Consider the following 22,935-nt stretch of genomic DNA (forward strand, 5'->3'; position numbering starts at 1 on the left):
GATGCCAGGACTACTTGCAGCTTCTGTGAGTTAGAAGGTTTTTTTGTTTTTTAAATAGAAGTGAAATAACTGGGCCCAGAGTGGTGGCCTAGAGGCTAAAGTCTTTGCCTTGAATGTGCTGGGATCTCATATGGGCACCAGTTCTAATCCTGGTGGCCTCACTTCCCATTCAGCTCCCTGCTTGTGGCCTGGGAAAGCAGTTGAGGATGGCCCAAAGCCTTGGGACCCTGCACCCACGTGGGAGACCTGGAGGAAGTTCCTGGCTCCTTGCTTCAGATCGGCGCAGCACTGGCCATTGTGTTCACTTGGGGAGTGAATCATCAGATGGAAGATCTTCCTCTCTGTCTCTCCTCCTCTCTGTATATCTGACTTTACAATGGAAATAAATAAAAAATCTTAAAAAAAAGTAGAAGTGAAATTCATATGACATAAAATGAATAATTTTGTGTCCAGAGCAGTAGCCTAGCAGCTAACATCATCCCCTTGCATGCATTGGGATCCCATATGGGTGCTGGTTCATATTCTAGCTGCTCCACTTCCTTTCCAGCTCCCTGCTTATGGCCTGGGAAAGCAGGAGAGGATAGGACAGCCCAAAGCCTTGGGACCTTGCACCTATGTGGGAGACCTGGAAGAAGCTCTTGGCTCCTGGTCTTGGGTCAGCTCAGCTCTGGCCATTGTGGCTACTTGGGGAGTGAATCAGTAGATGGAAAATCTTTCTCTCTGTCTCTCCTTCTCTCTGTAAATCTGACTTTTCAATAAAAATAAATGAATCTTAAAAAATTTTTTTACTTAAAAGATTACGGAGAGAGAGAGAGATCTTCCATCTGCTTATTCACTCCCCAAATGGCCACAACCACCTGTGCTGGGCCAGGCCGAAGCCTGGAGTTAGGAGCATCTTCTAGGTCTCCCATGGGGGTGCAGGGCCCCAAAGACTTGAGTCATCTTCTGCTTTCCCTAATATAGTAACAGGGAGCTGGATAGGAAGTGGAACAGCCAGGATTCAAACAGATCCCCATATGGGATGCCAGCACTGTAGGTGGCGGCTTAACGTGCTGTTCCACAGGGCCAGCCCCACTGGCTTTCATTTTACGGTGCACTGCTCCCTGCTGTAAGGCTAGCTCAGTCTTTGGCCCTCTGGTCTGGTCTGTGTGTCCAGAATTTGAGCTGTTTTAATACACGGGGGAGGTGTATTATTGGGACACTGGCCGCAGGCATGGGGAGAGACAGCAGTTGGATTCCCAGCATTCCTGTTGTCTTTTCTGCATGCTCTGATTTGCTGGTCTGCAGCGACTGACTGCCCTTGCTGCTCACAGCTGCACAGTCGAACCTGTAGTGCCTGGTGTGGGACCTGGATCATTTATTGCCTAGTTTGTGATATTACAAATCTGCTTTTACCTGCTGTGTTCCATCCAGCTTCTGTGCCTTTCATTGCTGAACATGGGAGTTGGATTCTAGACCCTGTGTGGTTTGCACATAGGAGCTGGCCTTGTGGTATGGAGGGTTAAGCCATTACTTGCAGTGCCAGCCTTCCAAATTGGATCAGTAATTGAAGTCTTGGTTGTTCTACCTTCAGTTCAGCTCCCTGCTAATGTACGTGTGAAAGCAGGAGCAGGAGGTCCAAGTCCTTGGGTCCCTGCCACCAACATGGGAGACCTGAGTGGAGTTCTTGCTCCTGGCTTCAGCCTGGCCCAGTCCTCGCTGTTGTGGCCATTTGTGGGGGTGAACCAATAGATGGAAGATCTCTCTGTTACAATCTCTCTCCCTTTTGAAGAAATAAAGCATCATTTAGAGTTGAAGCAGTAAGAGGAGAAACACATTGCTGTGATGACCCCAGGACCTGGCACACTAGGTAAGTCCATAGTGGGACCATAGTAGGTGCTGTTACCTCATCATTCACGTTGTGGATTTTTATATCCAAAACAAGGAATTCTTTGACTAGGCGTAAGTACTTGAAGAAACTTCTATTTATGGGAACTGAAGACAAGCGAGACAAGTTTTGCCTGAAGAAGATTCATTTATTAAAGAACTGATTACAGAAATACCAACATTCTTGATGTTTTGCCTGTCTGGACTTGTTAAACTTGTAAAGGATAGTTGACATTCTAAGAATGTTGGCTCTACTTGGTTCCCTAATCATCAGGGTGTCTTGTGTATAGTATTTCACAGGGGTTGTTTACTTTCATTCTGGAACATTGCCTGGCTCTCCTTGTGCTGGGTTTAGTTTGCCGCCTGAAGATGATTCTGCAGGGAGACAGAAGACAATTAGTTAGGCGCAGTCAAGGGCAGCTGGCTGCAGGCACTGTCTGGGTCAACCAAATGCGCTCCGCCTCCCTGGGGTAGTGCTGGCATGGGGCATGGGGCAAGTGAGGCCAGTGGGAGCCCCAGAGGCTATTTCTGAGTGACTGTTGTTTGAACTGTTAGGGAAGGAGTCAGGCAGCAAAGCCCTTGGTGCCTGGAGCATTCCATGCAGGGCCTCGTTGAACCTTTCCAGGAAGAGCAGAGCAAAATGAAAGATTCTTGGGTCATTGTTGACCCTTGAAGCAGGCCACTCACTGCTGCTGGACACCGTGCCTGGGTGCCAGCTCCTTTCATTATTATTGTGATTGTTGGAAGTGGCTTTGGCTGGACTTGGTGTCATTTGTAACTGCCATGCAACTGATATTCTATCTGTTCTAACCTCTTGGTTCAAGGCTGACTTGAGGGAGGTAGGGGTTACATAGTGGGCTCCAGGCTGCTCAGGGCTGTGGAGTGCTGGAGCTGGAGGTAGTGAACCAGTGTCTGCTGATGTTAGCACACTGCACCCTCCACTCATGGAGTGGCCACGAAACACATGGAAACCTGGAGGTCATGTAAAGCAAGAAGGCACACCCTTCTTGAAGTTCAAGCCCAGATGAAAGACATTGGCAACTCCTCAGGCAGATTACATGGTCACTGAGTGGAGCTCTGTAACTTCCTGGGTCTCTTGAGGTGGCTGGAATGCTCTTCACTACGCCATGTGGTTCCCTCTTGCAACCTAACTACCCCTGCACCTCACAATGCGTTCTTAGCTTCCCTAGCCTCATCCACACCTACTGCTTTCACTTGTGACAAAATTAAATAAAAATTCCCATTGTTTTAGCTGTTTTATAGGAAGCACACCACCCGTCAAATATTCTCTGGGTTCAGGGCTAGAGACACAGGCAGAAAAGTCATCTGAGTAGGGATAGGGAATCCCCAGCAAGGTGGGGAGGTGGTGGAGATGGGCAGACCCAGTGATTTCTATAAAGATCCCTGCTGTGTGTTCAGGTAAGTGTGAGAATCCTTCAGGGGACAGTGTCACAGCTCATTGGTCATCTGTGATCTCACTGTTTCAGGCTGGGTTTTCTCGTGATTAGGAGGGTCAGGCCGATGGGTCTGCCTGGGCTGGAGTGGGGAGATTGAACTTGGAGCTTATCAGGCATTCAGAGCAGACTGTGATATTCCCCCTGGCCCCATTCAGTCCTCCAAAGATTCAAGTCCAGGGCTTTGGTGCAGGAGGGAGATCCTTGTGCTTATCTCTTACCATTTGAATCACGTTAACCTTGGCGTTGTTTAGAGGGTTGGAAGTTGCTCCTGCTGGTACATTCCAGTTTTTCAAAGATTCTGAAATAAAGAAGGGACCATCTGAAGGCAGGAGTTGAGGGAGACAGTAAGTGGATTGGTTGTGTAGCCAGTCCACTGGAGGGAGGCAGTGGACAGTTTTAGGAGAAATCTGACTGTTGCCTGTTCCATGAGACCTGTGTATCCCCCGCCTGGGGGAGTTAAGGAAGACACGGCTTTGGAACCAGGAGACACTTGGCTAGAGTTCTAGGCTAAGCGAGAGGTTGGCTGTCTGTACTCCCCTCCCTAGGCACCCTGTACGAGGTGGCCATTGTGAGCCCCGTTGGGTGCAGGTGACTGTTGTCCTTGTTGATCATGAGTTGTGACCTCAGCACCTGAGTTTCTGAGACCATCCCCCCCCTCCAAACAGTGTCTGACTGGGTGACTGGGTCTGTTTCCTGCAGATGGCATGACTTGGATGGGAAAGTGGAGTTGGCTTTCTTTAGGAGCTTAGAAGAGACATTCTGATTTGGTTTTCATTTCTTTTCTTTTAGAAATGCTGTTGTCTAAAAGGCAGGTGCCTGTGACCTGGCTGGCAATGAGTGGTCTTGTGCATAGCAATGCTGAGGCTTCTGCAGGGTGGCCCACTCCCTAGTGCCTGCCCACCCACCTCCCCCCACCATGACACTGACTCCTGTAGGGGTTCAGGTGATTGCTTGCACATACCAACAAGGACAGACCATAACTTCTTTTCAAGTCCAGTCATCACTTCTTGCACCTCGTCCTTCTGTAAGAGATGGGAAAAGCCTTTTCAGCTATGCCTTCCAGTAGCCACTGCACCAAGTGGCACAGCTGGGGAATGCAGCCCTTGAGCCTACTACCCCTAGGAGGTTTCTATAACAAAGTCTATTGCTAGACAAGGCCGGTAGGGAAGTGGGCCTCATCCATTGCCTGTGCTCCTGTATCTATGGGGCCTTTGCCAAGACTTCCTTAGGTTTTGCTGTCTCAAGTGGCTCCTTGAACAGAAGTTCACTGGATTCCTATTATGTGTGTGACACTGCATTAGGGGCAGTGGCATAGCCCGCTGGCCTTGTGGCCGGATGCTGCTGCTCCCTGTGTTAGATTTGTGGCCCTCCCTATAGGTGCTCTCTTCCATCCTCTCCTGAATGCTCCAAAATATTCCAAAGAATAGCCAAAGGGCCCTGCCCTCGCCTTTCCGCCTCCCAGGCTCTCTGCTCAGCCACATGCTTGTCACATAGAACATGCTTGCTCCATGGAAACCAGGCTGCCAAACACTATTAGAATTGCCATGGCCACAGGAAGTGGCTGTTTCTGAGAAGTTCCTGGGAGTGGAGTTACCTTAGATTCTAGGTCACCTAGTCACTTTTCCAGAGCATCCCCAGGCCTGCTGGAGTCTGGCTTCCTGGATACCACCAAGCACAGATTCCAGGTCCTACTCAGGTCACTGAATGTGTAACTCTGCCGTGAGCTTGGGCAGTTCCCCAAGAGAGCAGCAGGCTTTGGGACTGCAGTCCTGTTCCACGCTGTGCCTGGGTTGTGGCCTGCACACCCTTCTTTCTGGAGTCCCTGTGTCACCAAGCACCTGGCATTAACATCATTCTTCACCTATCAAAGATAAGCAAACCAGCTTACCTTCTCAGGTGGTGTCACGCTGTGATCAGATCTGTGCAGAAAGAAAGTAAAAACAGCTTTTAGGTTCACAGAAAAAGACATTCTCCGTCACAGAGCTACAGTCTTAGCTCGGCAGCTCCTTATGTCAGTCAAATGGTTATAGTTGGACCCACCCAGGGCAAATCTAAGGCAGTGTGAGCATTTCAGCCTCTGAAACATTTCCGCAACACCTCCCAGGAGCTGGATGCGGTATTGAGTTCATGTACTCAGTATTGGCGTCCCACTGTTCCTCACAGGGGCAGTGATGTCACTGCACAGTCGTACACAGTACCTCACAAGTTTAAGCTCTGTCGTCACCTTGTCTTTTGAGATCTTGCTGTCATACCAGATGACTAAGACCTGAGGGAACACAGAAGGAGTGTGGATGATGCACAGTGTCTTGGCTTGCCATTCAACCACATGTCACATCATGACACAGCTCATGGTGTCCCAGGCTGGGCACCAGAGTGACACCTGCCCGACCTTGCCCTCCCAGGCCTACTTGCCTGTTCTCACCACTCACCGATTCCCCACTGGCGTAGCTCTCGCCGTCCTTCTTTATACTGCTCCGGTAGGTGACCTGGACCGTGTCATTATTTTTGTATATGTGGCTCATTTTGGTGATGCTCGCCTGCAGGTTGTTGGCCTGTTGTGTCGAGAAAAGGCTGGGGTTAGTGTTGGATAGCAAGTGGGACTGCCGAGGTTATACCCAGGGGCCCTTGGGCGTGGTGCCCATCTTTCAGTGTTTATCGGTCCTTGAGTCTGAGCTGGACACAGAGCTGGTCCTGTTTGAAGCCTGTGTGCTCTGTTCAGGGATTTAGGGCCAGCATGTGCAGAGCGCAGCATGCAGAAAGCCATGTTTATTCATGTCACTTGCTTCTATGAGGGTTAGGCATCAGAGGGGAACCTTGGTGCCGGTAACTGTATTGCTTGCTCTGGCTGAGGTCATTGGTACATTCATTGCCTTATTCGGGCTGTCTGTAAATTGGGGGCAAGAACACCACTATCCTTGGGGCATCATTTGATTGTGTGAAGACTCTTGGCTGTGAATCTGGCAGATGGATGACGCTCAGGCTACCTCTGACCTCCCATGGCCCTATGTCTTACTACTCCTCCCCCCCCTTACTACCACTCAGAGACCTGTGTTGCCATCTGTTGATTTATTTCTGAAGGGCATCCAGAGCCCACTGGCACGTCTACCTCAGGAAGCCCACAGAGGGCAGTGCAGGCCCTGTGGTCCACACTTACCTGGAAGGTGCTCTGCTTGGTGATATGGGTCTCCATTGCATCGAGCAGTGTGTGGGACAGGGTCAGAGAAATGTTGGCGTTCTTGGGATGGGGCGGGAGGAGTCTTCCAGGAACAGGGCCCACATTCTTACCAAAGAGGAACTCCGCCTGGGGAGAGAGAAAGCAGCAGAACCCAGTCATCATGGGAGACTGATACCAGCTTCCTGGCCTTGGAGGTTGAACTGAGAAGGTGCAGGGTGAGGTATGTAAGTGCTGTCCTGGGATGGGTGTGAGTGTCCCTAGCAGGTGACCTCCCAGCTTCCATGCTGAGTGACCATAGACAGTGGTGGCGTTCAGGGCCTGCTGAGCAGGAGTGTGTGTGTGTGTAGGAGCTGCCGCCGTGTGTAGGTTCTGTGTAGTGTGGCCCAGGGTGCCAGACTGCTCATTTTCCCTGGGAAGCCCCAGTCCTGGCTGTCCGGGTGACTTTTTCACTTTGCGTGGCTCACGGTCTTTCCTGCTCCTCCAGCCCTGAAGGCCCCTGCTCCATCCGAATTCTGCCGTGCCAAAATATAGCTTGTCAGGAGGTCACCTCTCGGGTACTCAGCCTTCCCTCCACTCACAAAGTCCTTCTCATTCACACTCCTTCCCCTCTCTGCTAATGATACACAAGCCCCACATGACAGGAGAGTTGGAAGACATAGAGATGCGAGAGAACCCAGACCACAGCAACCCCTGTCTTTGTGCATGTTTCCATGGCTCATCTAGATACATTTGGGCAACCTCACCCTTGCCTGTGTGAGCATCTCCCATAGCGCTATAGGCTGTAAATGAGGGGTCATTCTTGAACTTGGCTTTGTTATTTCCTGTTTGCATGTTTATACATTTTCCTGCAGCGTCTATACCTGTGCTGGACAGACACTGGTGGCTATGATGCAGTGGTCACCACAGGAGTGCCTCTGAGGGCATCATATGCTGTATGGAAGTAGAGCAGAACATGCAGCTGACCCCAGGAGATGCTGGGAGTGTGAGGGAAACCCTTAGGAAAAGCTGCAGAGGTCCCAGAGGGTGGGCAGCTGGACTGTGTGGCCATTCAAATCATGCCATTTCAGGGATGCCAGCGGCCCCTGGCTCAGAAGTCATGTGCAGGGACGAGAACACTTACACAGTAGAAGACCGAGAGACCTTCGGGGGAGAAGCGGGTCATCTTCACATGGTACTGGAACAGGCCAGTAGCTGCAGGGGTAGGGGGAGGAGAGAGATGGAGACAATGCAGTGAGGTGCTGCTGGCTGCTGTGCCTGGTGCAAGCAACCCCATGCTATCCTGCCCCATGGGTCAACCGCATCTCCACATCCCACGCAAAAAGCAAGTGCCCTCAACTGACTTTGCAAAGGTCTGGAAGGAGGAATCTGGTCCTTCCTGGGAAGCAGAGGGCTTACAAGGTTCATCCTCTGCCTGGAGGCTTGGAGGTGTCCCTGTCCCCTGTTGCAGCTGTCTTGGTGGCTGCCTGGGGACATGGAGGGACTGCCTGATTGCAGACTGCCAGGGGTGAAAGAGCTTGGCAGTGGTCCCTCACTCAGGCTTCATGGTGGGGTGCACATGCTTTGCAACCCTATAGGACTGGGTAACCTTGTGGAGACTGCTGAGAGCTCCCTGCCTGTTCATCTCCTGTGAGCCGTGGAAGTGGCCTGAGGAAGATGGCGATGGGTAGCATTTTCCACCCCGAGGATGCCTGAGGAAGGCTGCAGGGGCTATGAGGAGTCAAGCTGTGGTTTGTCACCCATGGGGCTCCTTTAAGGGGTCTGGGCCCTCCGTCTATGATGCAGGCAGCCCTGGGGTTGGTTGGTACTCACAGTTTTTGCAGTCGTTGAAACCACTGAGCACAATGTCGCAGGACTCTGCTTCTTCCGCCTGGGGAGTTGCCATCGCTCAGCTTGACCGAGCACACCCCCTCCCCGCCTCCTGGTGGCCCCGTCCTCCCTCCCATTTCTCTTTCCCACTCTCTTTCATCTTTCTCTTTGGATGCTGTCCCTCTTCCAGCCTGAGGCATTGTCTGACCTTTTGGGGGTTCTGCTGGGGTTCAGAGGGCAGCAGGTCCCTGGGATTAGGACTGCTACCAGCCCAGGGCCTTGCTGGGAAGGCGTCCCTTTCCCCTCCCTCACCCTGCTTTCCTGGGACTTACGTTCTTGTTCAATTCCACTGACAGTAGTTTAGCAACTAGGCTGTCCAGAGGCAGGGGCAAAGACACAGGCAAGACATCTGTGACCCTGAGAAAAACAAGGGCAAGGAGTGCATGACTCTTGTGTTTCTAGACTTACCCACCGTGGAAGAAGCAGCCACTCCTTGGAGGAGGATGGCAGGACACCTGGAGACACATTCCCACACACGGGGTGTTTGGGCCTGTCATGCCACCCCGAGAGTCCATGTTTCGGAGGTGTGTGCAGTCAAATTGGCCAGTGACCTTCATCACTGTAGGTGGGTACAGACACTAAGACCCAAGTCCAGGACCAGGTACATTATGGTGCCACTTGGTAAAGGTGTACTCAGGGAATGACCACACACGAGGCTGGCTGCATGGCTGAACCGTGTTCTGACTACTTTCTGTACGCCAACCAGAATGCAGAAAGGCTGGTGGGAGCTCCCCTCGCTCCTGTGTGAGCACACAAATACACATTTACACAGGTGCACACAAAGTATTCCTGGCAAAAACAGGAGGCCTATTTTGGTCCACATCCGGTGAGAATCAGTGGCCAGAGGGCTGGCCAGGCTGTGAGGGCCTTTGTGGGGCCTGGCCAGCCCTCCAGGTGAATGTGCTCCTTATACAGAAAAATAGGACAGATAACCGTGGTGCAGCAAGCAGGCAGAGCCCAGGGTGCAAGAGAGATGGCTGCCCCCAGACACAGTGCTGCTCTCCGGGCCAAGACTCCACCTTCAGCCTTGGGCTCTGCGTGCTGCTGGTTCATAGCCTTTGCATCGGGCAGTTGTCCCTGGGGCTGGCCCAGGCTGGAGGAACAAGAGAGTTCTAACACAGAATGGTTAAAGAGGAGATAAGTGGTCTCACGTACGTTTCCACAACTTGAATGGTCACTTTGTTGACCTGGATGTTTTGGCTCTGGACCTGGAGATTGACACACTGGGTGTCGTTGGTGGAAATGCCAATAGTCAGGGTCACGTCCGAGTACACATGGAATCCCAGCAGGCTGATGACGGGTCCAGCAAGGCTGTGGAGAGCAGGACACAGGTGGGGGAAAACAGGCTGATTCCGGAGCAGGGCTGAGAACCATTGCCCTGTGTGCACTTGGGCCAATTTTCTATGAACGTCTCTGCCAATGCTATTGGGGGGTGGGGCCCCCCCAGGCCTTTCTGCCTGGCTCCTCCCTTTGAGTGCTGGCCACTTTGTCCTTCCTCTCCCGTCTGTGGACTGCAAAGCTCCTAGTGCCGGTCCAGGTGACCCAGCGTGACCCAGAGGGTAGGGGGTGGATCTGCTGTGGAAAGAGGCTTACCCTTTCCCGCCTATGACTGCGGTCGTGGTGGCAAGGACGTGGATCCCATCCTTGGCTGTGGTGGAGTTTATGCTATCCACTGTCACTTCCTGAACCTGCAGTCTGCAGAGGAACAGTGTCAGGCATCCATCCTGTTCCAGGCATTCTGCCTGGACTGCTGGACAAGGACACACTGCTCGCTGAAACTCCAGGAACCTGGATCCTACCCCCCTCCCCATTTCCTTTTGCCAGGGCCTGGGGTCAGCTGGAGTGGGTAGGTGGTTGCATGGAAAGGACTTTCCCCTCTTGCTGGGCTGCTGGCAGTTGAATTGGAGTGTTTCTGATCCACAGGTACCTTAGGGTGAGGGAACTACCTACCCCAACAGGAGCTCGTCTAGGTCCAGGCCTCCCAGCATGTTAGTGAGGGCGTCGCTGACGTCTGGTGGCAGGGCTTTGTTCATCACATTCCTGGCAGACTCCTTGAGGTCTGTGGCTTTGCCGACCACATCGTCCAGTGGCTGCTGGAGACTGGAGAGCCCAGTGCCTTCCAGAAGGCCTTTGACGGTGCCTTTGCCTTTGCCACCACTGCCCAGCAGGCCGCCCAGCCCTTCATCTCCCAGTGGCAGCAGCCCGCCCAGCAGGTCTGTGCCCTTCGAGTTGCCACTGCTTCCCTGGCCTAGGATGTCACCAAGGCCGCCACCTTCCATGTTGAGGATTGAACCGAGGTCTAACGCAGAGAGCAGGTCCGTGTTGCTCACTGTGGCTAGCACTGAGCCGAGCACACCAGCCAGGTTGACCTCTTCACATTTGAACAGCTTCTCGATCTCTGCGGGCAGGGAGCTGTTGAGATCTGAAAAGGATGGGCAGAAAGCTTCCTGCTGTGTGCTACCGGGGCACTGCTGTCTGCTGGGGAGCCCAGCCTTGGGGTGCAGGGGGTCCAAGGGGACTTCAGGTAGTGCCTCCCAGAAATGCCCATTCCTGCTGTTGTCCTCTCCGAGGGCATCTTCCCAGGAGAGTGAAAGGCTGGTGTTAATAGCTCACGCTGATGCCAAACACCTCCCATCAAAAGCTGTTCGAGCATGGAGTAAAGGTGTCCTGTTTGCTTTGTGAGACCAGCTGGGCAGGGCACAGCACTGGCTCTATCCCTCAAAGGCCCAGTGGCCTGTGTTGGAGTCTCTCTCCCATCCTGGGGCCCCCAGTCTCTGCACTTGTCCCATGAGTGCTTGTTGGAGCATGGTTCATGGGGTGCTCAGAGGAGAACGAATGGGAATACTGTGGATTGTAGGTGTCAAGTAAAGCAGGAGGTGGTAGAGGAGCTGACAGCGGGTACGCTGGTCCCTGGGTATGATTCTGCCTGAGCTCCTCCCCTAAGCTCACCCTGGGTTTCATTTTCTCCTTGTGGGTCACAGTGTGGGTCGGGTGCTGCCCCTAGACAGGCTGCCTCTTGGAGGAGAAGCCCCCATAAGCCCTGTCTGTCCCACAGCACTGTTCTAAGCAGGCCGGAGCTGTTGATCACTGTACAGCTCTCTTTGTCTTTGAAGGATTTGGAACAAGGAAGGATGCTGGGTTGAATGAGTGCCTGCAGTCTACCTTGGGCCCACAGCCCTGTCTGTCAGCTGACCTGGGACCCAGGAAGGCTGACGAGCTGTAGCAGCAGCAGCTGGGGGAGCTGGGATGGCTGTCCTGCTGGCCTTTGCTTGCCGGGGTGCCTCCTCTTTTTTGGTTCTGTAAATGTGTGGCAGTTGGGCTTGCATTTGCCTTGTCCTGGTTCCTGGTCAAGCAGGGTGAGGATCTGAACTCCCATGGGTGCCCGTGTGAGTGCTGAGGCTCACAGCAAGAAGCAGGAAGGTCTCTAGGCCCAGCCTCCAGTCAGAAGGTGAGTCAGGTGACTTGGCTTAGTTTCTGAGAGTTTCCTGCTCTGGGCTTAGCTTAGTCCAGTCCTAGCCTATGTGAGGGTCTTGGAGCAGATCAGAAAGCTGCGCCCTGGGCTGGGGAGGCAGTGCTGTGTGTGTGTGTGTGTGTGTGTGTGTGTGTGTGTGTGTGTGTGTGTGTGTGTGTGTGTGTGTGTGTGTGTGTGTGTGTGTGGTAAGCTCCCAAGGGAACTGCAGTGCCATTTCATGTGTGGGAATCTACTTGTTCCGGAGGTGAAACTAAGCTTAGAAATGAAAATGTGTGGGGCTGGTGTTACAGGGCAGTGAGTTAAGCTTCTTCCTGCAATGTTAGCATCCCATATTGGAGCACCTGTTCCAGTCCTGGCTGCTCCACTTCCAACCCAGCTGACTTGGGAAAGTAACAGGGGCTGGCCCATGTCTTTGTGCTCTGTATCTACATGGGAGACCCAGATGGAGTTCCAGGTTCCTGGCTTGGGTCTGGCCCAATCCTGGCTGTTGTGGCCATTTGAAGAGTGAATTAGCAAAAGGAAAATCTCTCTCTCCCTCTCCCTCTTTGCGTCATGTTACCTTTCAAATAAAAAAAGTATATCTTAAAAACAAACAAGCAAGCAAGCAAACAGAGAGGCTGTGTGTGGGCGTAGACAGCCCACATGAGCGCAGGGAAGCTGTTGTTACTTACAGTCATTGAGTTTGCTCTCAGACAGGAAGTACTTGGCCACGGGTGGGCACCTGCCTCCTATGGTGCCATCTGGACTCTTTGCGGAGGGAGAGCCTTTTTTGGTTGAGAAGCGTTTCCTGAACTTTGGTTTCGGTGTTACAACGTCTAGGGCCGTGTTTGGTGCAGGCAAGAGGGGAAAGGCTTGCAGGGTGTTTAGCGTGGTGGTTGCTTCCAGCTGGTCCGGTGTCCCTACCTGGAAGCTCAGCATGAGTACCAGGGCCCACAGCATCAACATCCTGGCGACTGACACCTGCAAAGGAGGCCTCATCAGACACCCTGTGTTCAGCATGGTCCCTGGGCTGTCATGTGTGACTGTACAGGGTAGCATCCTGGCCAGGATAGGAGGATGCCATTCCGTGCATCCACAACATCTGCCGGTCAGCGTTCCGCCTGAGGGTCTCTGTCTACCTCCTGTACAACCAACCCTCCGCGGATGTGCCATAAAGACTTGTCACAGTGTGGGAGCCCTGGCCTGGCCCGCCCAGTGCCTGTCCCTCTCAGACCACACTCCTGCCTGCTGTCTTCCTCAGTCCAAGCCTTGTGGGGCCATTCTAGTCACCTGCCTGGGAACTGGAGTGCTTTGAACTATACAGCAATGGCCTTGTGTCCTGGGTCCACTCCGCAGCTGTGGCCTCAGGTCTACCTCCTAGCACTGGGCTGCATCCCTAGACATCTGCAGGGTGAGCACCCAGTGCACACTGAGCTGCCTGTCGAGGGCTTGTTCGCAGCATCTCCTGGGACTGTTCCTGCAGAGCCAGGCTCCCTGCCACATTTTCACCCTCACGCCCAGGTGGGGGGCTTAGCCAGGAGGCATTCCCAGGTGACCTTTGGAGGTCATGCCTGTGCTACCATGACCCCCCGAAGGTGTTTACCCTCCCATAGCTGGATGTTCCAGAGGCTGTGAGTGCTTCAGCTTGTCCTGTGGAGGACCCAACAGACTCTTACTTCCTCCTCTCCCTTTGCCTCTTGACCCAATCAGGGTCTGTGGCATCGATTGATCGGCTTGTGGGTCTTTGTTCTCATGCATACAGGCACTCACAGAAGCAATTCCCTAAGAGAGGGCAAATGTGGCACAAATTGCTGGGTGGTGCCTGCTCTGTAGTCAGTGTTGACGCTTCACCTTGAGTTCAATTGGTTTTTTCGTTTTACCCTTGTCTGTAGGACTTTGGAGCTACACATCTCTAAGAGAGAAAATTTCTGGGAGAATCCCATCATCAATAATCCTGTCCCATAGGAAGGCCTCCCTATGACAAGGGCTAGCATGGTTTGAAATGCATAGACTGCAGTGGCAGGTCCCTATGGAGACTGTTCCCTGCCTATCCCTGGCTCAGTTTCCACCTTCGTGAGTTCAACAGCAGCGGGTTCTTACCTTGTTCAGCGTGGACAGGATGGGGGGCTTTCGGAAGCTGCCTCTCCTCTGCCTCCGGCCTTGGAGCTGCTGCTGCTGAAGCTGTGCCTCATTTTTATAGGCCCAGGTCTCGCAGAAAAGCCATCAGATGTGCCGATAAGGGTAACATGACCCAGGCTGCCATCCAAGATCAGCACCGGCCCTTGTGATGGTGACATTTCCCTGTGTCCTCCTGGATGGAACTCAGAATGCTCAGAGCTTCTCAAGAAGGGGCAGGTGGGAGGGCTCTGTCCCTCCCTCATTGTCACCTTCATGGGCTGGGAGCCATGAAGGTGCTGGTTGCTGGCAGAGTGACAGTGGAGGGGTCTTGAGGCCAGCAGGTGTGCTCCTGCAAAGGCCTGTGTGGGGCTTTGCAGCACTCTGGGTGCAGATAGAGGGACCTGCCCTAGCCAAGCCCCATCAGCGTGGACATGGCAGTCAGGACATCCTAGGTTAGGTTATGGTTGTGCCACCAATTGGCTTTGGGACCTCATTCAGTCACTTCACCTCTGAGGTCCGCCTGCCCTTATTCATTGGTCTCTCCCATAGATGTGCCAGGCTTGGAGGCCACAGCCATGGGCAGACATCCCCTCTCTCTGCAGTCCTCAGGCTCTGGTTGTGGGGAGCATTCAGGTTTCCTAGGGGAACAGGCATTCATGAAGTCATTCAACACACATCCTGATTTATTTGAAGAACAGGTGTTGGGAGGGGACATTCCATTGCTTTGCCAGACAAATGAGCAGGGAGCTGGAACAGAAGTGGAGCAGTCAGGACACAAACCATCTTCCATTTGGGATTCTGGTGTTTCTTGCAGGCAGCATCTTTACTGCACCACAACATTGGCCCTGTCTGTGAGTTTGATCAAGCCCCAACATATGTGAGATTTTTGTGCATTCTTGCAGAGCCAAATGCTTCTACTCTTTCCCACATGGGTCAGTCCCATTTCACTGTGCCTAACCCTGTCTGCCATGCAGGTGAGCCTCTGCTACAGATTCTTTTTAAAAAGATTTCATTTATTTTTATTGGAAAGGTAGATTTCACAGCGAGAAGAAGAGACAGAGAAAGATCCTTCATCCTTTGGTTCACTTTCCAAATGGCCACAGAGCTGAGCTGATCCAAAGCCAGAAACTTCCTCCAGGTCTCCCATTTGGGTGCAGGGTCCCAAGGCTTTGGGTCATCTTTTACTGCTTTCTCAGGCCACAATCAGGGAGCTGGATGGGAAGTGAGGCAGCCGGGACATGAACTGGTATCCATGTGGGATGCCATGTTTAGAGGTAGAAGATTAGCCAGGTGAGTCACTGCGCTGGCCCCTGCTGCAGGTAATTGAAGCATTGTTGTTTCTTGAGGACTCTGAAACATTCCATGACTGAGCACCTGTGTTCTCTTTCTTACTGCTGTTTCTATAAACACATGCTGAGCCAGACATTGCTCCCGGATGGCAGTGGACAGTGTACTCTGCATTGCTGGTTCCATCCTGAATGGGGTTAACTGGGGGGGCAAAGGAGAGAGGAGAATGATATCCCCACTGTCCCAGGAATGCAGAAACCATCACAGATCTGGCGCAGGCAGCTGGGGTGGAAGCTTGTGGGGGTGGGGGAAGCATCTGGAAGGTTCTCTGGAGAGTCCTTAGGGCAGCCATGGCCTGGCTTTGCCCTGGATTCCCAGCAGGTGTGGGTAGGAAAACCTTGATGTCCCTGTAGATCTCATCACCACCTGGGCTGGGTTGTTAATCACCAGGTGTTTGACTCATGGCCCCTCCCGCCCTAGCTTCCAGGAGGATGCTCCAGGTTTGAGAAGGCTTGAGTTCCAGCAGGAAGGTCACAGACCTAGGGGTCTGGAGCTCATCTGGGATTTGGACTCAGGCTCCTGGTCTAGGTCCTGGGCTGGCTGCTTTTCCTTTCTTAGGACGAAGGGTGATGTTGTCTCCAGGTTCTTGGCATCCCTCCCCTTCTCCCTCCATCCATCCCTTCTTCCTTCCATTCCTCCATTCATCCGTTCATCTCCCACCCCTTTCTCCATGCCATGATGGTTGACAGTGGGGACCAGGCAGTGGACAAGAGGTACCATGTCCTCCTGGGTGAAGCTAGCTCTTGCTAGAGGAGTCTCACAGTAGGACACATGTGAGGGAGGAAGAACAAAGGTGATGGAGAGAGAAAGTGGGGTCCTTTTGGACAGGATGTGTTGGCATGGCTTTAGGATGAGTGACAGTGCATCCAGGCAGGCTGAGCCCTGGGAAGCCAGCAGTGGGTGGAAGGGAACTGGAACATCCAAACCATTTGGGGTGGGAGAAAAGGAGCTGTACTGAAGGTCCAGGAACTCCCCTGGGAGACAGAGTGGCGAAGAAGGGAGGGGATCCCAGCGGTGCCACATGTGGGTTGCCCTGCTGTGCATGCAGGAGCCTGCTTCCTGTTACCTAGGCCTGTCCTCAGTGACACTCCATGAAGGCATGTGGATTTGTTGTCAGAGCCACTGGGCAGGATTTTATTTACTTTTTTGTTTTTTTTTTTCAAAAAATTTTTGAGGGCCCTGCATGGTAGTCTGGCAGCTGAAGTCCTCACCTTGCGCATGCCAGAACCCCATATGGGTGCTGGTTTGTGTCCTGGCGGCCCTGCTTCCTATCCAGCTCCCTGCTTGTGGCCTAGGAAAGCAGTAGAGGATGGCCCAGGGTCTCGGGTTCTTGCACCTGCGTGGGAGACCCAGAAGAAGCTCCTGGCTCCTGCCTTTGGATTGGCTCAGCCCCGGCCATTGCGGTCACTTGGGGAGTGAATCATTGGATGGAAGATCTTCCTCTCTGTCTCTCCTCCTCTAGTATATCTGACTTTCCAATACAAACGAGAAGTGTTACTTGAAATGTATAGTTTCTCCCTCTTTCTTTCTGTCTCTGAACACACACACACACACACACACACACACACACACACACACACACACAGAGGGGAGAGAAAGAAACAGCAATCCTTCACCTGCTGGTTCAGTCCTCAAATAACTACAATGACTGTGGCTGGACCAGACTGAAGCCAGAAGCCAGGAACTACACTGGGGTCTCTCATGTGGGTGCAGGAGCCTGAGCACTTAGGCCATCTTCTGTTGCTTCCCCCAGGTACACCTGCAGTGAGCTGGAGAAGAAGCAGAGCAGCTGGAATGCAAAGTGGCATTCCTATGGGATGTTGGTGTTGCAAGCTGCCAATTAGTTTACTGCACCAGGATCTTAACCAACAGAGTCATATAACTGGCTCAACCCAATTACGTCTTTCCTGAAGTTGCCCTGGGATGTCCTAGAAGTGTGTTGGTTGCCTGTAGTGGTTGTCATATACCGAATTCTGATCTTGGGCCAGTTGCCTCTTTCAGTGGAGCCCAGATGGCAGAGTCTGTTCTTTGAGTCCCAAGTCTTTTTTCCTAAGGTTTATTTATTTTTATTGGAAAGTCAGATATACAGAGAAGCGGAGACAGAGAGGAAGATCTTCCATCGGCTGGTATACATCCCAAGTGGTTGCAATGGCTGAAGCTGAGCCAATCCAAAGGCAGGAGCCAGGAGCTTCTTCTGGGTCTCCCATATGTGTGCAGAGTCCCAAGGCTTTGGGCCGTCCTTGACTGCTTTTCCAGGCCACAAGCAGGGAGCTGGATGGGAAGCAGGGCCACCAGGACACAAACCAGCGCCCATATGGGGTTCTAGCATGTGCAAGGTGAGGACTTCAGCTGCCAGACTACCTACTGTGCTGGGCCTGGGTCCCAAGTCTGCTTCTGGGGAGGCCCGGTCACCTTGTGTCCACCAGCCCAGGATCTGGATCTGTGGTGGCTGAGGTGTTTGATGCAATCACAGCATGCAAAGCAAGTGTTGGGGTGAGAGGATGATGCTGACTGAGAGGGTGGTCGTCCACAGCTGTAGTGGTTGGGATTGGGTGCCTGCCTTGGAGCAGCAGGCTCGGTGTGTTTGCTGCTTGTCCTGGGCTACAGGGCCATATTCAGCTCCACTGAGGTTCATTCAGCCTTGGACCTCAGCCACTCTGGCATTTGCCACTGGGGGCCCTGCTGAGGTGTCAGGTGCATAGGTCCGGGCATCAGGTGACCACTGACCTTCTCTTAGAGATCAGGGTTTGTACACAATGATAAGGAGAAGACAAGATCTAGCTATCACAACTCTTATTGTTTTTGGACGTTCAAGGGAAATTGAATCAGCTTTTTAGGGGAAATTTGTGCCGTCTGTTGGTGGGTGGGTCCCTTGATGTTGCTGCCCCTGATGGTTCTCTGGACCCAAAGAATGAACCCCAGGAAGGGTACATCCGGGAGGCGGCCTCTGATGGCCCATGGGGGCCTCCTCCTTCTTTGTCTCTGTCTTGGTCCATCCTAGGAGGTGGGGCAGCCATTGAATTCTGCTAATCCAGGGTGGCACAGAGCCTACCTGTTCCAAAGTCTTTAGTGATCCTACCCATTCTCTCTGACAGGAGTGCCCTTTCAAGGCTGGCCAAGGTCTGCCTGGCTTCATAGTTGTCGCTGATAAGGCAGCTGCTCGTTATTAATGGCCTGTGTGTGAAGATGCCGCCCGGGGCCAGGTGGAGCTGAGTGCATTCTGTTGACAGAGACATCCGGAGCTGGATCTTCCATAGATGTGTCTATATGTGCATGCATGCGCACACACACACAGACACCCCCACACACCCCTTATACTTGTTAGTACTTCACCGTCTTAGTTGCTTGTCCATGTCTGTCCTGTTACTGGAGCTCAGGGATCATGTCTGCCCTTCCTGCCCTGGTTCTGTGGTCTCATGGGTCTCAGATCTTAGTGTCAGTATTTTACAGGGTCCTCCCAATAGGGACTCTGTGCCCATGAACCCTCTGAATGTATCCCCCAAATTTGCTGGTAATGGCCATTAGCAGGGAGCTGGATTGGGAGTGGAGCAGTTGGGACATGAACTGGTGCCCATATGGGATGCTAATATCGCAAATGTAGCCTTAATCTGGGTGCCACAATGCTGGTTCCTCTTCCATGAATTCCTTGATTGGCCTTGTGATTTATAGGAGACAAAGAACCAGTGGTTTGGGCTGGCATGTAGTCTAGTACTGAGGCCTATGCCTGTGATTCTGGCATCCCATATGCAGGTCAGGTATCCTGGCTGATTTGCTTCCAATCCTGCTCCTTGCTAAAGCCTTGGAAAAGCAACCAAAGATTGCTCAATCACCTGGGTCCCTCTTGCAGCTGTATGAGAGACCCAGGTAAAGCTCCTGACTTCAGTCTGACCCACCCCTGATCCTTATGTGGCCACCTGGGGATTGAGCCAGCAGATGGAAACTCTCTCTGTAACTCTGACTTTCAAATAAGTCTTAAGAGAAAAAAGCACCAATGGTTTAGGAGGAGGCTAAGTTTGTGCCCTTAGGTTTGGTGCCCAACAGACTTGGGTCTGAAGTGGGGGTCAGCTACCTGCTTGCTGGCTGTGTGGCCTTGGCAGCTCGCCCACATTTTCTGTGCCTTAGTTTCCTCATCCATTAAGGGGAATTGATTTTTGTCCCTACGAGGGGATGGCTGTGGGGCTTAGATGAAGAGTAACACATGAATGCCTGGCCCAAGGATTCTGTAGCTCATGGTCATCACCATCATTGACCACTCTGCCAGCTGGTGCCAGTTGCTTTTTGTTTGTTTTGTGCCAAGTCTATGACAGTGATTGATATCTTATTTGTAACAGTCAAATGCAAACTTTGGGATTCTGTTTCTTTACAGAGTGAACTGGATCCTGTCCAACACTTCACACTAGAATGAAGAAAGGGGAGAGCAAAATTTTTCATTTTTGGTGGGATAGCATTTTCTTGTCATAGTCTAACAAACTATGTATATAAGCAAACTTTGTCATAGTGCAGAAGCAGTTTCCAAAAGGCCTAGGCACTGGCTCCATGCTGTGTTGGGAGCATCTCTGACTTGGTGGTTCCCTCCTGTCCAGTTGCCCCATAGACACCCGAGTTGGGGCCTGGGCCTTCCCTTTCATGTCCAGAGGAGCCAGTGGCCTTTGGGCACTTGACTTTTTGCTGCTTCCCTCTGAGTGCCCCTGTCTCATTTCCACCCATCTTGGGGGATGCGCTTCCTGTGAGCATCCTGTCTTGCAAGTGCAGCCGGTTGGTGCCATCCTGAGTGGCAGGTGTCAACACGGTGGCATTTGGAGTTCACATAGGGGAGAATACATGATGCTACAGGTGGAGAGAAGGGATGTGGCGCAGAAATGACGCTGGAAGTGAAGTCAGACACCTGTGGCCATAACCACCAAATCTCCACCGGCAGCTGCTTGCCTGTGGGAGGTGAGGAGGATGGGGAGTGTCTCTGGTGCTTGCAGACACATCCAGGGCCCAAGGCGTGCTGTGCATCCCCTTGTGGTCCTGTTTGTCTGGTACCTCCCTGTGTCCCACTTTTCCGAGTCTCAGATTGTCTGTCACATAGGCTGGCGACTCTTTCCTGCTTCTCCTCCAGGGGTTTGTGGGCTGGGGACACCAGGGTGATGTGATTGGCCACATGAAGCAGGCCTTCCCTTCCTCACCCTGCCCCCTCACCTGTCTCCCTCCCTCAAAAGGCACTGGGCAGCTGTGCATGCACCCTGCCACCAGCGGTCAGTTTGGGCAGCCCAGAGCAGACACTCAGGTGCCAGACTTCCCTCTGGGAAGCCTGAGGCTCTATTGCTGCGACTCAATCTCTTTCTTCTTAAAAGCGTCTGATGTAATCAGGGCATGTTGCAGCTCACGGTTGCCCACTGGACAACACCAGATGTTGGCTCCAGGCTTGCTAACCCTGCACGTTTAACCCTTGCCCAGCCCTCTGAGCTTTCTTGTTGGTCTCTCTTTCCACATGGACTTTCACTCAGGCTCTGAGGGGCCCCGGCCTGTTCCACCTGAAACACAGTGCCATATCCTGCCTAACTCTGCATCCTGAGGATTTTGTGCCATTCATTTTCCCATCTTCCAGGCTGCCCCTGCTGTTCCTCTGTCCCAGACCTTCTAGGTCCTCGCTGGGATTTGCAGCCCTTAGTTTTGTGTCACCTCTCTCATATACTCCCCAAGGGCCAAAGCCACATGGCTCTGTCTTGCTTATTTGGCTCAGCTAGAGTTTGTGCACACACTCTCTCTCTTTCTCTCTTTCTCTCTCCCTTGTGTGTGTGTTTGAGAGCCTTCTTACCCCCAATCAAGTCCACCATAAAAAGTCTGGAAAAGAGTTTAAGCAGAAAATAAAATTCACCTGTTCTCCCAGCCTGCAAGTTTGGCCATCACAGAGGACATTTAGAGTGAATTTAAATCTACTCAGGTTTGTTTTTTGGTTCTAGATGCTCTTCATGATTGTAATCGCTCTTCACTATGTTGTAAATGAAAAAGCCCTCTATGCTTTAGGGTAGTCTCAAATTCTTTCTGTAAAGCTGATGCTGTGGCAATCCATCTCATCCTTTGCATCTCTAATTGTCTCTCTAGGAATTTCCCAGCAGCAGGGGGTTCATTATGCACTTTTCAAGTACTATGGTTAATTGACACTGTTCCGTCTACCCATCTATGCACCACACGTTCAGATATGCATCCTTCTCTTAAACCACCATTTATCCGTGCATCCATCCATGCATCCATCCACCCACCCACCCATGTATTCCTGACATTCAGTAGGCAGCCACCAACTACCGGGAGTACAGCAAGGAAGCACAGTCTCTTCGTATGACCTCTAATCAGAGACAAGCACACAGCCAATGACAGATTGTTCAAACACAGACAAGTGTTTTTGAAAAAATTCTGAGGGACTGAGATGGGAATAACTGAGGGCTTCTCAGAGAAGATGAATTCTTTCGTTTTTTGGGGAAAGTACATTATGAAGATACATTTGTTAGAAAGTAATAGAAAGTTGGAAATGCTGACATACAAAGCAAACCAACACAGAGTTTTTAAAAACCTCTCATAAAAAACTCATCCACATAAGGTCAAATTATCTTTTTGTTTCTCACTATCATTGAAGTACAATGAAATAAAGTTTAAATATAAAAATAAAGTAATATTTGTGCTGTAATTTATATATAATATAAATATTGCACTTAATACCATTGTGTGATGCCACAGAGGGCAAGACTGACAGCTTTAAAAGCAATCCTTTTTATTAGTGGACACATGATGAAGAAATGTGTTTGTGCAGTGCTGTGTGGTACCTGCACGCGTGTGTACAGTGGGCAAGGGTCAGAGCATGGGTACTGGTCCATCACAGTGAGTCCTTATCACTTCTTCCTTTTGGGAACATTCTGATCCTCAGAGGTGCTTTTTTATTTTCAGTCCACTTTGTCTGAAAGGCAGAGATAAAGACTTTCTACCTGCTGGTTTGTCCCCCAAATGCAACTGTCAGGGTTGGACCAGGGTGAAGCCAGGAGCCAGGAATATCAACCTAGGCTCTCGTGAAGGTGGAAGAGGCCTGTGCACTGGGCCATCATTTGCTGCTTTTCCAGCTGCATCAGCAGGGAGCTGGATCAGGAGTGGAGCAACTAGGATTCAAACCAGCACTCCAATACGGCATACTGGAGTTCTTAAGTGGCAGCTTAACAGGCTGTGTCACAAGGCTGGCTGCTGGGTTTGTGTTTTGGAAGCTCACTCTGGCTACTTTGTGAGTCTGGGACGGAGGCTGGAGCAGAAGAAGAAAGATGGTGGAGGTGCTTGCCCGATGTGGTGCTGGGGCCAGCTCAGCAGGCGATGGGGAAAGTCAGACCATGAGAGTTGGCCATGGGATCAGGTGGCAGGGAAAGAGGCCTTCCATGCTTTTGACCTGGGCCACTTCCTATGGGGATGTCCTGGTGGAAGACTGAGGACCTTCCAAGTTCTTCCATAAGGCCTCTGTCTTCCCAGGAAGAATCCCTGTTATCCTTTAGGTCATTAATACAGCTGTCAAATGCCTGCCAACCCCATGTGTCCTGTGCTCCTTCTGCTTGCTGCTCTGTTTCCAGGGCTCCCAACGGCTCACAGAGGTTCTTTTGTACACTTTGCCTTGTGGAAATTGTGGGGAAGGCCTA

The 22,935-nt window shown here is 52.0% G+C and overlaps 1 protein-coding gene across 1 annotated transcript; it reads right to left on the reverse strand.

Moving 5' to 3' along the window:
- Window positions 1-3,161: 3,161 nt before the first annotated feature.
- LOC121157209 (vomeromodulin-like) lies at window positions 3,162-12,781 on the reverse strand. The gene is made up of 14 exons (XM_040981246.1): window positions 12,508-12,781; window positions 10,315-10,786; window positions 9,958-10,059; window positions 9,520-9,675; window positions 8,637-8,721; window positions 8,308-8,365; window positions 7,619-7,689; window positions 6,478-6,624; window positions 5,753-5,875; window positions 5,522-5,589; window positions 5,212-5,242; window positions 4,285-4,345; window positions 3,542-3,621; window positions 3,162-3,167 (listed from the first exon to the last, which is right to left on the reverse strand). Exons 1-14 carry the CDS (start codon window positions 12,779-12,781, stop codon window positions 3,162-3,164), a joined length of 1,734 nt encoding a protein of 577 aa, XP_040837180.1.
- Window positions 12,782-22,935: the final 10,154 nt, after the last annotated feature.

The sequence above is a fragment of the Ochotona curzoniae genome, unplaced genomic scaffold, assembly GCF_017591425.1.
Source record: "Ochotona curzoniae isolate NIBS_2020 unplaced genomic scaffold, NIBS_Ocur_1.0 contig_3520, whole genome shotgun sequence".
Lineage (NCBI taxonomy): Eukaryota > Metazoa > Chordata > Mammalia > Lagomorpha > Ochotonidae > Ochotona > Ochotona curzoniae.